This window comes from Sylvia atricapilla, chromosome 1 (genome assembly GCF_009819655.1).
Source record: "Sylvia atricapilla isolate bSylAtr1 chromosome 1, bSylAtr1.pri, whole genome shotgun sequence".
In the NCBI taxonomy this organism is placed as follows: Eukaryota; Metazoa; Chordata; class Aves; order Passeriformes; family Sylviidae; genus Sylvia; species Sylvia atricapilla.
Genome location: NC_089140.1, coordinates 40742299 through 40755174, shown reverse-complemented (window position 1 = coordinate 40755174; position 12876 = coordinate 40742299). Strand labels below are relative to the sequence as shown.

The following is a 12876-nucleotide window of genomic DNA, read 5'->3' as shown; positions in this document are numbered from 1 at the left end:
GGAACTGCTTTCAATGTAAAAGGTTTTATATTTTCCAATAACTCGTTACCCATTCTGCAGTTTCTTGGTCATAAATTCCATCTTTATGACCATGTTCTGCAAAGTTGATCTTAAACCCTATGTGATGGCTGAAAAATGAAACTATTTCCCTAGGGACACTCTCTTTTGAGAGCTGTACGCACCACCCTCTAAACATCCAACACAACTCAGGGAAGAGCTCCACAGAGCCCATTCTGCACGAATTGTTTGTCAGAGAGACCTGATCGTGGGACAGCACCCGGACACTGCTGAGGGCATGGGAAGCACATGGGAGCCAAAGCAGGACAGGGCTTACACAGGCCTCATGGTCATCACCAAGGCTCAAGCAGGAGTTAAAGATTTTAACTGTTTGTCAAAGATGAAGACTTTGAAAGAAGATGAAACCAACAGAAGTTAAAAGTATATTCAGAGGGTTCGCGATGCGAGAGAAATCTTTGCTAACAATGAGCTGAGTTTGAGTATTTATGGAACACAGAAAGTGAAAGATAACAGCAATTCCATAAAAAATGACAGCCAGAAATGGGAAATGAGAAAAGTAAATAGAAAATTTGTTAAACTGTTATTTTTTTATGAAGGTCTTTACAAGGATCATATCTTCTGATACAAGAAGGAATAATTTATATAGTGCGGTCAGCAGACAACAATTAAAGTATTTACAAACCTAAATTCTTAGAATTCAGGTAGACAATATAAAAGATTCAGATAACATTAGCAGCAGATACATGAAAGGAACTGAGAATACAAGTGAGAAAATGTGGGGATTTTTAGTAAAGAAAATTTTCGAGGATAACAATACATAAGAGATGAACTTTTTAAACTAGTTTCACTGAGTATTACCAGTAGAAAATCTGGCAGAATCCCTTTATTCTGAGTTTTCTGTAGCATTCAACAAATATTTTAATTAACTAAAAGCAAATACCTGGTTTATAGTTTTGGCTGCTGTTTTATCTAGCTTAAAATGTCAAAAACATATACATATATACAGACAGGTACACAAATACCCCAAGAAGAAACTTTTGGAAGAGTTTTTCAGTGTTTTATCTACGTAAATGGACAGAAAATTAGATTTAAAAAAAAAAGGTAAAGCACCAAGAGACAGGGTCTAAAAAGCTATCAAACAGAACATTTTAAGTTCATTCATTTAGAAAAACAATTTACAGCATCACTAATGACAAACAAGATAGCATTTGTTCATATACTAAGAGAAAAGCAGTGGAAAATGTTGTTAATATCCAGTACACAGTTAACCCTCAACTGGAATACTGTTCCCTCATCACCATTTAAGGCACAATATCCTAGAAAAGATGACTCTAGAAAAGATGTTGCTCTAGATAGACTATTCCAACTTTTAAGTCTACTTTTCTGAAGCAAAGGTTAACTATTTAAATTTACTCTCTGTGGTGGAAGAACCTGAGAGACATCTTAAAATAAGTATTTAAACTAAGGAGAGAGGTAGAAAATATAATTCGATTTTGGTGAAATGAGTCCATAAAAATGCAATGCTTGGAACATTTTCAATAAGGAAAATAAAAGAAGCATGCCCAGTAATGATTAAAGCAAGATATGAGGCATTTGCAAATACATCTGTATTGCTGCAGATAATTTCTTTTGAAGAATTTTTATTCTAGTAAAAGTCAGTATCAAAATGACAGTCACTTGTTACTTGTGGGGTTCTTAACATACACAAGGATAATAATTCTCTCTTCTTTCTTTTTGTCAGATATCTGTCATTAAATTGACAATAGGAAAAGAAAGATTCGTGACCATGTAATGTAGCATTCATATGTCTCGTTTTAAATTTTCTCTGAGAAAGTAACTAGTCCAGTGTCCTCTGACAACTCAAAGTATCTACAAAGCAAATGAAATTTAGGAAGTATTATAACAACTAGAAAATTCTGTGAGGGAGTATAATGGACATATCAGCAGAGGATAATTACCGTAATTGAAGCATATTCCTGTGAAATTCCAGAGAGAAAAGTAAGAACTTGATTTTTTTTGCATTTATTCAGAAAGAGAAAATAAAGTTATCTAAAAACATCCAAAGATACTGGGACAGGAACAAAAACTGTGTAAATATCATACCCTAAACCTGCCTATCCAAACTTGTTACTGAGAGATGAGCTAGGAAATTTTAATTTAATGCAGTAATTGTAAAATGTCAAAAATTATTAAGATTTCATATGAAGTCTCCTATTCACCAACAAAAATAGATGCATTACAGAAAGACTGAGAAAGAGCTACCTTCATCATTAGCAGTGCTTTTCCCATCTCGATGGAGATGTAGAGTGATACAGAATTAATTTGCTGACTTTCAGCATGGCTGTACAGGGCCTATACCATTAGTTTCACATGGGGCTGAATTCTCTATGGGATGAAAATATACCCATTAGGCCATGGAGGTCTATTTATCTCAGGAAAGCAGTGCTAATAAAGGGAAAACAAAAAAACCTCTCACAAATAAAATAATAATCACTCAAAACTACTCAGAATATTTATGAAGTTGACATGGAATCTGAGATTTTGCAGATTTCTGGAGATGACTGTGCTTTCTCAGTCTGAAAGAAATTACTTTCTTTCAGAAAAGACATTAACTAATTATGTATGGGACAACCAATTATTTTGTACTGTAAATCTAACACTGAACATCATGAAATGCTTACTAGCTGAGCAAGCAAGAGAGTGGAGCACTTCCTTTTGGAATGGAAAGGAGCCAAGGAGTTCAACAGAGAAGGCCCCTTAATGAGAATGACTCATTAACACAGACACAGTGATGCTCAGTTTACCTAGGCACCATACAACTGACCATCAAAATGTTTCAGGAGACAGAAAATAAACTTTACATTGTGTCTGGGTTGAAGCAGAGGGGTCTGGAGCTACAAGTGTTCAGTTCTACAATTTTTAAGAAACAACAGACAGTGGTTGAAATTATAAAGTCAAAGAAGGAGGATGTATTTTTTGCTTTCAGAAGGTACAGAGTACAGTGGCTCCCAAGTGCCTTGTGTGCCCTCTTTTCCTTGCAGCTGTAACTTCCTGCTCCACTGTTGGCCAGCTTAGATCTGTGACTCTTGGCTAGACTCATTCATCCAGGTACATAACTTGTAACTTTTTTCTAACTTACAACAACAGTAAAAAAAAAAAACAACCCACCAAACCCCACAACAACAAAACCCAAATTTAAAAATCCAACTACATTTACATCTCATTTGCCAAGAAAAAACTCTTTGAAGAGCTCTGTATTCAAAATGAATGTTTGAGATAACTCTTTGGGAAGGCATAACTATGCCATAGCCCCTGTAATAAATAGCTTTATTCTGACATGAAAGCCAGAGCCATGGTTCCCAGTCTTTCTAATGGGCTGTTCAATAGCATGTGAAAGCTACCTACTCCACATCTTCCATCGTGTCTGGGTAACCAGGCAAAACTGCCCCTGTAGCACACGAGCATTTTATCCTCTAAACATGCTAACCTCACCAACACACATCCCACAGAACGTATGGTGACACATCACCAGGATCACATCTCAGGGAATCCAGCAGGGAAACACAGCATGGAGGCAGGACAGCTGCCAAGATGATTTGTCTGGTACATAATCCCACAGCCTCAGGCCAGTAGCACATGGCCAGCAGCCAGGCTGATTTCTTTCTTGATGGGCCTCATGCAACATTAGAGCTCGGATGAGAGATGTGGACAAAAATGCAAAAACCCCTTTCTGTTCACTGCTACACCTGAAAGAAATCCATCTGAAAATCCAAAATCAATGTAATTTAACCCTTGGGTTGATGAATTGATCCGCTTTCCTTCTCAGTTAGATCAGGCCTTTGAGCAGCAGAGGTTAATAACAGATAGTGTTGCATACTTGTTTCCACTAATGGTCACCAGTTCTTCCTTTTTTAACTGATATCCATAAAGTGGTCACAGCAATAAACTAGAGATGATTCTCCTTCTAGGCCAATCACTGAGATGCTGCGAGGATCCTTTTCAGACCTTAATTGTGATTTCCCAAGTACATTAAGAGACTTGATTTTCCTTCCTGTTTCATGCAAGACACTTCTATCTTTGCTAAGAGGTTTAAAATACAGGTTCATAGCACAGATGTAGAAACTGAGTTCAAGCCTCAACAGAAATCTACAACAAGAAGAAACTAGGAGTGAATAATTTTTTGCACTGGCTAAAATGTAAATGATCCCTTGAATAGACCCCACTGCTAAGGTGATCATGTTTGTGCCCTGGCTTCTTAAGAAGAAGAGGAATGAATACAACAAATCTTTTAATTATGGATTTAAAGAGTGCCCTACTCTAATAACAAGGCACAAACAGCCTCTTTTATGTGGACTAAATACCTTATGACAAGTTCTAATTACTTGTGTTCAGAGATACAAAATCTGTCTCCCAAAACTCGAAGACAAAATGGGATCTTACAGATACCTCATGCACAGTTGAGTGAGTTCAGTTAATGGTTCAGTGACTTTTTCCCAAGCTGCATTATGCTGTATCTGCATCTGTACTCAGGTAAATTATAACCCTAAATATAATAATTTCCCAAATAATCCTTGCGACTAAATACCATCTGACATGAGAGAAACGCAATAAACAGTCTTTTCACGTGGACATCTTTTCTTCTTCAAGGAACTAATTCATGTCCTTTAAGAAAGCATCAAAAGTTATAGCCATTAAAATCCAATTTCAGTGTATCTCTTGAAACATGAGATAACAAGAAGTAAATAATCATGCTATCTTATCACGACCCCTGTTTTGATTTCCAACATTGTTCATATTGAATACCCAGTACCTTCCTGATTATTTAAAAATTAAAAAAAGAAGGAAAAAAGGAAATTATTTTCATTTTATAGCCTTCATTCTTTACCATTCAGCTTTCTGTCTCAGGCAGGCTCTGTAAGAGTATTCTACTCTAATACTGGATCTAACGATGTGTCCTCTTGGAGACAACTGGGAATGTGACCATGGAGCACACAGGCTTACAGCGACAAAGCCAGCCTTACTGACTCCTTGCTATTCACACTCTTTCCATTGGGTGTTGCTATGATATTAAACAGATTACTGCTGGGACTCAAAGTGTGCATACAGAAAGGCAAGCCAAAGGTTAAAGTTCTCTGCCTATGTTGCTCAGCCCATTGTTCTACACAGCCCAAGTTTGCACTTGACAAAGTTGGTGGTGTAATTTATCAGCTGGTGCTGAAAAAAAATGTCAGTGACTACTTTTGAAAAGGCAGTCTTAAAATGGAGTCTTGCAGCTTGTACGAAAAGCTTTATATTCTTTCATGAAGGTGATCTGACTAAAATTTATATGTACATTGCAGCATTCAATTACTGTACACTGTCGCTGTGCAGATGGCTTTCTTTTAATTAGAGTATTTAGTACATCTTCTGCATAAAGAACCAGGCAATGAATAAGAAGAAATGTAATGAAAGCAACCAAAAAAGGAAATAGTTTAAAGGAAGCTAGAGGGGAAAAAGGAGATAACAACTTAGGACACAACTCTTGCAAGTATTTCCTGCTTATTTAACGCTGCCTTTCAAAAAACCCAGAGAGAAATCCTTGCAAATTTGTGGCCTTGGAGAGGTCTTGTCGAGCAGTAAGTATCAAGCAACTGATCACTAAACTTTGCAAAGCTGATGAATGCACAGATAATAGCTTAAGATTTGAAAAGCAAAATAATAGCTGGAACTTGGCTTTCAATGTGGCACACACATACACACCAGTGAATATATTCCAAGAGTATTGTGAGAAAATGTCACAAAAGACTTCATTAAGTTATGGCAAGAAAAAATTATATAAAGTAATGTAATATTTGAAATATCTTCAGTATTAACAGCTACTGCTGTTAATACTGGTAACAGTAGCTAGCAACATTTAAGTGGTAATTGTGATGAATATAAAGCTTGAAATCCTGGATATTTTGTAATCAATAATGAGGCAGCTAGGCTTATATTCTTATAGAAGTTATATTCCTAGTTTTTTAGAAAATCATTGGCATTTAATTATGTCGCCTCAATATTAACTGGAAAAAACCGCTCCAAAACCAAAACAACATTCAAAAGGAAAAAACACTGTGAGACAACATGAATTTTATATGTTCTTAAATTTGCTTCTGTCAGGCATAAATGCTTAAAACATACAAATCTGGGTAAGAAAAAGTTGCTATGGGTCATAAAGGATAGGTTTCAGCTAGAGAAGTTATATGCCCTCTTAGCAGGGGCAGTAATTTAAGCCACTCTCAAGATAAATTCCAGTATTTCTGTATTTTAAATTTTTCAGTGAATTTTAAATTTCACAATGATGGCTAGACTTACCTGGTAGACCGGGTGGGGTTTTCAGATATTTGCCATTAAAATGTTGAATTACTACTTCACATTTTTCTGTAGACTCCATTCTGGAAAAGAGAAGAGAGTGGAATATGGGTAGAGGCAATATGTGTTACTAGACTGTTATGGAAGCACTCAGTCAGCAAAAAAAACCCAAAAAGCTGAAGGAGAAAAAAAGGACAAGCACAGATGCTGAGAGAAATCTTCAAGGCTGTTGTTGCTGATTTCTGCAGAGAAACTGGTTGAGCCCATTAGGACAGAGTGTGGCTCTGGAGGAGGACCTGCCACCCTCCCTGCCTGCAGCTGCACTCCCAGCTGTGTTTGAGCCACAGCCCTGTCAATGAACAGTCCCCTTCTGGCTCCAGGGCATCACCCTGAACAAGGACATCCTTTATTCTCTCACTGCTTAGAAAAGCAGTGGACACGTTTCTATGCTCGTTGTGCACCCAAAATAACTTCAAATGGCTTAAAGAAATGAATTGCAGGATTTGGAGAAGAACGCAGAGGATTAAACAACAATTATTAAGGATTACAGTGTTAAGAAAACAACCTGCAAACACAGGCTTTATAGTAAAACCAAAGACAATGCATACATGACTGTAACAACAAAAAGCCGAATTCTAGGTGAAGACGGTAATTTATATGTAACACTGGCAAGGGAAATGCCTTACTGCTCATCTTCTGCAAGTTCGGGATAACTTTCAGCATTGAGACATTAAAGCATTAACAGTGAATTGGTAAATGTATTTTTGAAAAATTTTTAGCAATACAAAGTTACTAGTCAAATCCCAAACCATGGTTATACCACATCTGGGAACTCACCATTGTTTCAGATCTTCTAAATCAACTGCATACAAGTCTGGAAAAACAGTTAACTTTGCTACAGAGGGTGTTTAAAAACTTTGAAAAGAGAGAAATGGAAAGCTAGCAATTTCCTAGGAAGGTTGTGTTTAAAACCCCTTGTTCAATGCTCCTTCAATACACCAGTGCCTACCTCCAGGTATTCTCCACAAAATAACTCTGCTGACATATATATTGCTTACTTCTCACCAGCCTGGATCGTTTTAAAATTAATTTATCTGCTACCCTTCCTGTCACACAGTTTGGGGAAAGAGTGGTTCGCATGCAGTAGCAGTTTGTCTCCCAGGATACAATTTTGCCAGAGTCCAAAGGATTACACCACACCACCAAAATAACCAAAACCTTAAAAAATCCTGCTTGCCCATTTGATTGTTTGAGGAAGTCAGTCTATTGTCCAATTGTTTCGGGTGAATTTATTGAAACTTTCCCCTTCCAGGTTGTATCACTGTGTGTCATGTGGGCTGAGCTATTTCTACAAGCACAAAGATAGTGACTTAGATTGTTCACTTTGGCTTCATTCAGATTTAACTAAGCGAATGTCTGCGCTGAGCCTTTAGAGACTCTTGTCTCTGAAAGAATAAATGCAATAAAAGTCTGTTTTCTGTAGCTGCAGGCACTTGGTGTCAAACCATGTTATGTTGCACCACACAGCAGTGACAATTTCATTTTAATACATGGGGTACATTTTAACAAGCCAAAGCAATCCCTGCAAAGAATGCAATATATAAGCTGCTAAATGAAAGAGACTCAGCGCACTTCATGCGTTTTATGTGGGAAGAGAATAAAAGTGAAACCCACAGTGTTCTGGGATAAAGAGCCCATCATTCGAATAGCACTCTGAAAAAGAATGTGCACATTTTCCTCTCAAGTTTCACAATTAACGGCTCTCGAATGCCATTGCTGGCTATCTGTAATCTGGCACACGCTTCGCTTGAAACCGACACTGGCATTATCGACTCAGCCTGAAAAGGCAGCACAATAGACAAAGCCCTCTATACATGTTCCCCTCAGACGTGTTGCTGAGTAACAATCACATCCATCCATCCTTTGCCCACCCCACCTGAGCCCTCCTGTGCTTCCCACAGCTTCTGCCTGTGGGGCTGGCCTTTCCCCTGGCCGGGCAGAGGCTGGCCAGGCAGCCACTCATAATCAGGACAGCGTCCTCCCCAGGGCCACCAAAACATGAATTATAACTGTATACCCCTTTTCTTAGAAATTGCCCTTTCAATCTGACTTCTTAAGGATGATTAGCTCACTGACTGACTGGGAGAAATTAGGGGTACACAGCAACCAGATATATTGGCAAAATTGTCTGATTCTTGCCATAACAAGACCCTGGTTTTAGTTTAGTCAAAATTCTGACCAACATCAACCACTTAGGTGTCGATGCCTATGGCAGGCACCAACACAGGAGTTGAACCTAGCCACACACTGATTCACAATTACTCCTCTTCTTGTTTTATCCATAAAGATGAGCTGTATCTGGGCAGAGGCCCCAAAAATACACTTTCTTTAGGTCCACATTAATAAATTCCTCCTACTTTTCCTTCAGAAAGCTGCAGCACTCTTCTATTGTAGAATGTGCTTTGAATTACTCTTCTTATATAAGCTAACAACATTTCAAAAAGTTGCTCGAGACTGGTATTCGATAAAAATATCACTAATGGAATTGCTACATGTTAAAAGGTTTTCTGTAAGAGAATATCAGCTGAGCACAGGTAAACTTGGGAGAAGAACATGCTTAAATACATTTTTTAATATTGGCATTTCTTTCATAATTAATAGAACAAAAATATGACAAAATATAATATTCTGCATAAAGAGATAAAGATCCTAGATGCTTCAAAACCTTCTACTGACATATATAGATATTCAACACTCCTGTTGGAAAGGGAAGAAAAACAGCTTCACATGATAATAGAAATTTGGTTCTGATTAGATAATTTGTGAAGTGTCACTTTCAAATTCATTTCAATTGTCTATTTTTAGTGTTGATCCTAAGAGGATCTAAGATAATAATTCATGTTTAAATGCAAATTGGAAATAACTATAATATATCTGAATATTATTTTGAAACAGCAAACAAACTGCAGAAAAAAATTATTAAAGGCATGAGCTTTTATAATCTTTTAAAAGGTACAGATAATGATATAAACCCAAAGGAACTAATAAAATCATTATAATTTATTTTTTACCTGTGTCTCTATATCTCCCAGTTCTGAAAACTACGTTGCAGGGTTCCCAAATACAAAATAAGTAATGAGACAGTCTATATTCTATCTAACTTGAAAAGAAGTAAAATTTTTTAAAAAACTGAAGAATGTTTTTATGATTTCTTTTAGCCATAGCTTGTAAACTAAAGACATTTCAATATGAAAAGTAAAAGAAAAAAAAATCCAAACAAACCCAAAACAGTGGGTGCTTAGACAAGCATCAGAACCAAATAATTTGATGTGCACATCTTGCTATTAAATATTTACTTCATATAATTTTAAAACGTTATATTATTCTATTATAAAATAATAAAAATAATTTATTTTATAATATAAAATTTATATTATATGTCTTTCTACAGACCACAATGGAACCAAAGTAGTCATTATGTGTTGTTAGAAATAATAAGGAATGTTCAACATGGAAAGAAAAAGAGAGAGAAGAGAAAAGAGAAGAGAAGAGAAGAGAAGAGAAGAGAAAAGAGAAGAGAAGAGAAGAGAAGAGAAGAGAAGAGAAGAGAAGAGAAGAGAAGAGAAGAGAAGAGAAGAGAAGAGAAGAGAAGAGAAGAGAAGAGAAGAGAAGAGAAGAGAAGAGAAGAGAAGAAAAAAAATTATTTTAACCCCCCCTAAAGCTCTCATTCGTGCTTTTTATGAAGATTGATGCAGTGTCAAGAAACAACTTAATACAATTTTTATATAGGGAATAACATGGTGATTACATAATTATTGCCTGAGAAATATTCAGTACCATGTAATTACCACTTAGTGGAAAAGTGTGGGTTTGGTTTACACATATCCTATAGTCACTTTGCTAAATAACAATAATAATGTAAATGATAATCAGGACCATATTTCTTTTTATATCCAAAGTAAATATTTAAAGAAGAAACTGTTACTACCACATTTATGTTATGATCAACATATGAATATTGTTTACATTTACAAGAGCAGGAATTATAAATCTTCCCTTACTATTTTAGGCGTTTTGCAAAGATGGAAGCAGGTAGGTAGTAACAGAATTATACAGTGATGGGAGCCCAAAGAATGAGACCACAGTTAGAATACACATCAGAGAACTGAACTTCTTCAGCATATCAAGAAAATGAGTAGAGGGGCATAAGTACCTTTGTGGGGAGAATAAACTAGGGAGCAAAGATTTCTTTACTCTTCCTGAGAAACTTGACAGATGAATTCAAAAGAGAAATTAGGCAGAACATTTAACTTCAAGGAAGACAAATCCATTGGCAAACATAAGATAGAAAAGGGGTGGTGCTTTTTTTCTGGGTAATGTCTTTGAATAATTTCTGAAAGTCTTATTTTAGTAAGATGGGAGCATTATCTCAATATTAGGTAACAGGTAGTATTTCAACTGCCTATGATATAAAAGATGTGAGGCAAAATGATCTCCAGGTCTCAAACACTTGAAAGATAAAAGATAGTTTTGATTAGCATGAGGTTTCCTATGCTTGTCATCCTTCCATGGAAACACATTCACTAGTTTTTTTAATCTATTTTGCTAATTTAATTGCAGGCATTCTAAGACCCCGATATGGCTGCAACCTGTGATTTCCTCCTCCCCTGTAACAGATTTAGGTACCTTATCTCCCCAAATTTTCAGTTTGTAAGAGATTGCCTCAAGATTTTTTTTTTTTTTTTTTTTTTTTTTTTTTAATCCATTTTCTGCTGGGAAAAAAAGCTATTCCTTTTGCCACTCACAGCCTAAGAAGACATTTATTTTGACAAGTTCTCCTTATTGCTCACAAATTATATCTTTTCCCAACATGTCTTGCCTGTTTTTTCTTCAACTGTCTGCTTGAACAACAGGAGGTTGTTTGCTTTCTCAGATAAATATAAAAAAATCTACAGAAACCACTCTTTAAATATAAAAAAATCTACAGAAACCACTCTTATCCTTTCCTCTCAAGATGTGGTTCATTCTATACCTTGCAGCATCACCCATTATGCTAAGGTGAGATCCCTGAGTATGTCTGCCCTACAGTATCTGTATTTACAGTGCTCTCCATAGAGAAACCTCTTTGGGTCAGAAGAAAAAACTTCATTACACCTAAATTATTCTGAAAACCTATGAAAGATGCAAGGGTCCCTTTAAGGAAAAAAACTCCACAGAAATTAAAGGCTCAACTCTCTCTTTTTACTTCAGTGGAAACTGGAGCATAACCATTTCTACTGAAATCCATGCAAAGCTTCTATAAATAGAATAAAGGTCCTGTGAGGGTTAAAAAGCTTGTTTTCTAGTTTCTGTTGCTCCCTTTCAATTGCTGAGTTAAATATTATTTCCAAAGACTAAATTTAAGACATATAAAATGCAAACAAGCAGGAACTTAGTTTAGCAAAAAACATAGGCAGGCAAAGAAAAGCAACCGATTAGAAGCTTTTCCAGAAGAATAAGGTTGGGAAAAGATGAGGATGAAGCCCAAACTCCCAACAGCAGAGTGTTTAAAAGCCTCACTACCAACCTCCCCAGCTAGGTCACCAAGGGACAGAAGCATCTCTGTGATGTGTACCTTTGCTCTGAGGTGACAGCTAATTGAGAATCTCTTGACTTGGGTCATTTGCTGGGAACAGCATCATAACATTCTTTTATGACCATTTGTGTTGCACAGATTTCCTTATGTTACTGGAAAAGGATAGTATGAACACAGTCATTTCCACCTAGGCCTAGCTTGATTTATGCTACTGTCTTCACAGTCTCAGGTTAAGTATTATACTGGTGCCCGCCAGCAGTGCAATACTTGACTGTCTGACTGTCAGCATTTCCATCATAAATTTCTGTTTTCAGAAGCTTATGACTTCGTTGTAAAATGTCGCTTGGGGGAGGAATCTTGCAAGGTCGTTTTAAGTTACAAGACAGCAAACAAAATAAAAAAAGTTAGTGGTTTCCAACTCTTTCTCTGCACTTTATCATTTAGAAGGACCTATAAAATGCTTGTTCTGCTGTTCACCTGAGTGTGACAAACCTGTGTATGGTATTATTAATACTACTATCTCTTTAGGGAAGATACTTAAATAATACTTGAATGGTATTTTATTGTGGGGTTATAAAAAGCAATTTTATTTCATTGATTCAGTGGTACCAGTTAAGTCTCTCCCCAAGGTATATAGCAGTATCTCCCTGCTCCCTTTTCCAAAGCCCAGTACAAGCCCAATTCCAGTTCTTCAATTAAACTCATGGTACCTCAGGCTTGGATTATGCAAATTGCTCAGCCAAATTATCTGATGGCTCCCAACTTTCCAGCTTCCTCCCTCATCACTTTTCAGAGCTGCATATTCAGTTTCATCTCATGGAGTCCCACTGATATTTGTCTAGGGATCCTAACCCCTCTGTCCTTCCCTGGAGTTTGCTTCTCCCTGAAAGTGCAGCTTCATGCCTGTCCATTTTCTTAAGGATGTACAAAGTCCACCAAAATTTTTCCAGGTT

At 36.6% G+C, this 12876-nt stretch overlaps 1 protein-coding gene across 5 annotated transcripts in view; it reads right to left on the bottom strand.

Annotated features, from left to right (window-relative positions):
- The window catches only part of RBMS3 (RNA binding motif single stranded interacting protein 3), a 699644-nt gene that overhangs the window by 131784 nt on the left and 554984 nt on the right, over window positions 1-12876 (bottom strand). For all 5 annotated transcript variants that reach the window (XM_066320213.1, XM_066320221.1, XM_066320228.1 and 2 more), the window contains one exon: window positions 6352-6431. In XM_066320213.1, the coding sequence (XP_066176310.1) occupies window positions 6352-6431 (80 nt within the window). The remainder of the gene's footprint in view (window positions 1-6351; window positions 6432-12876) is intronic.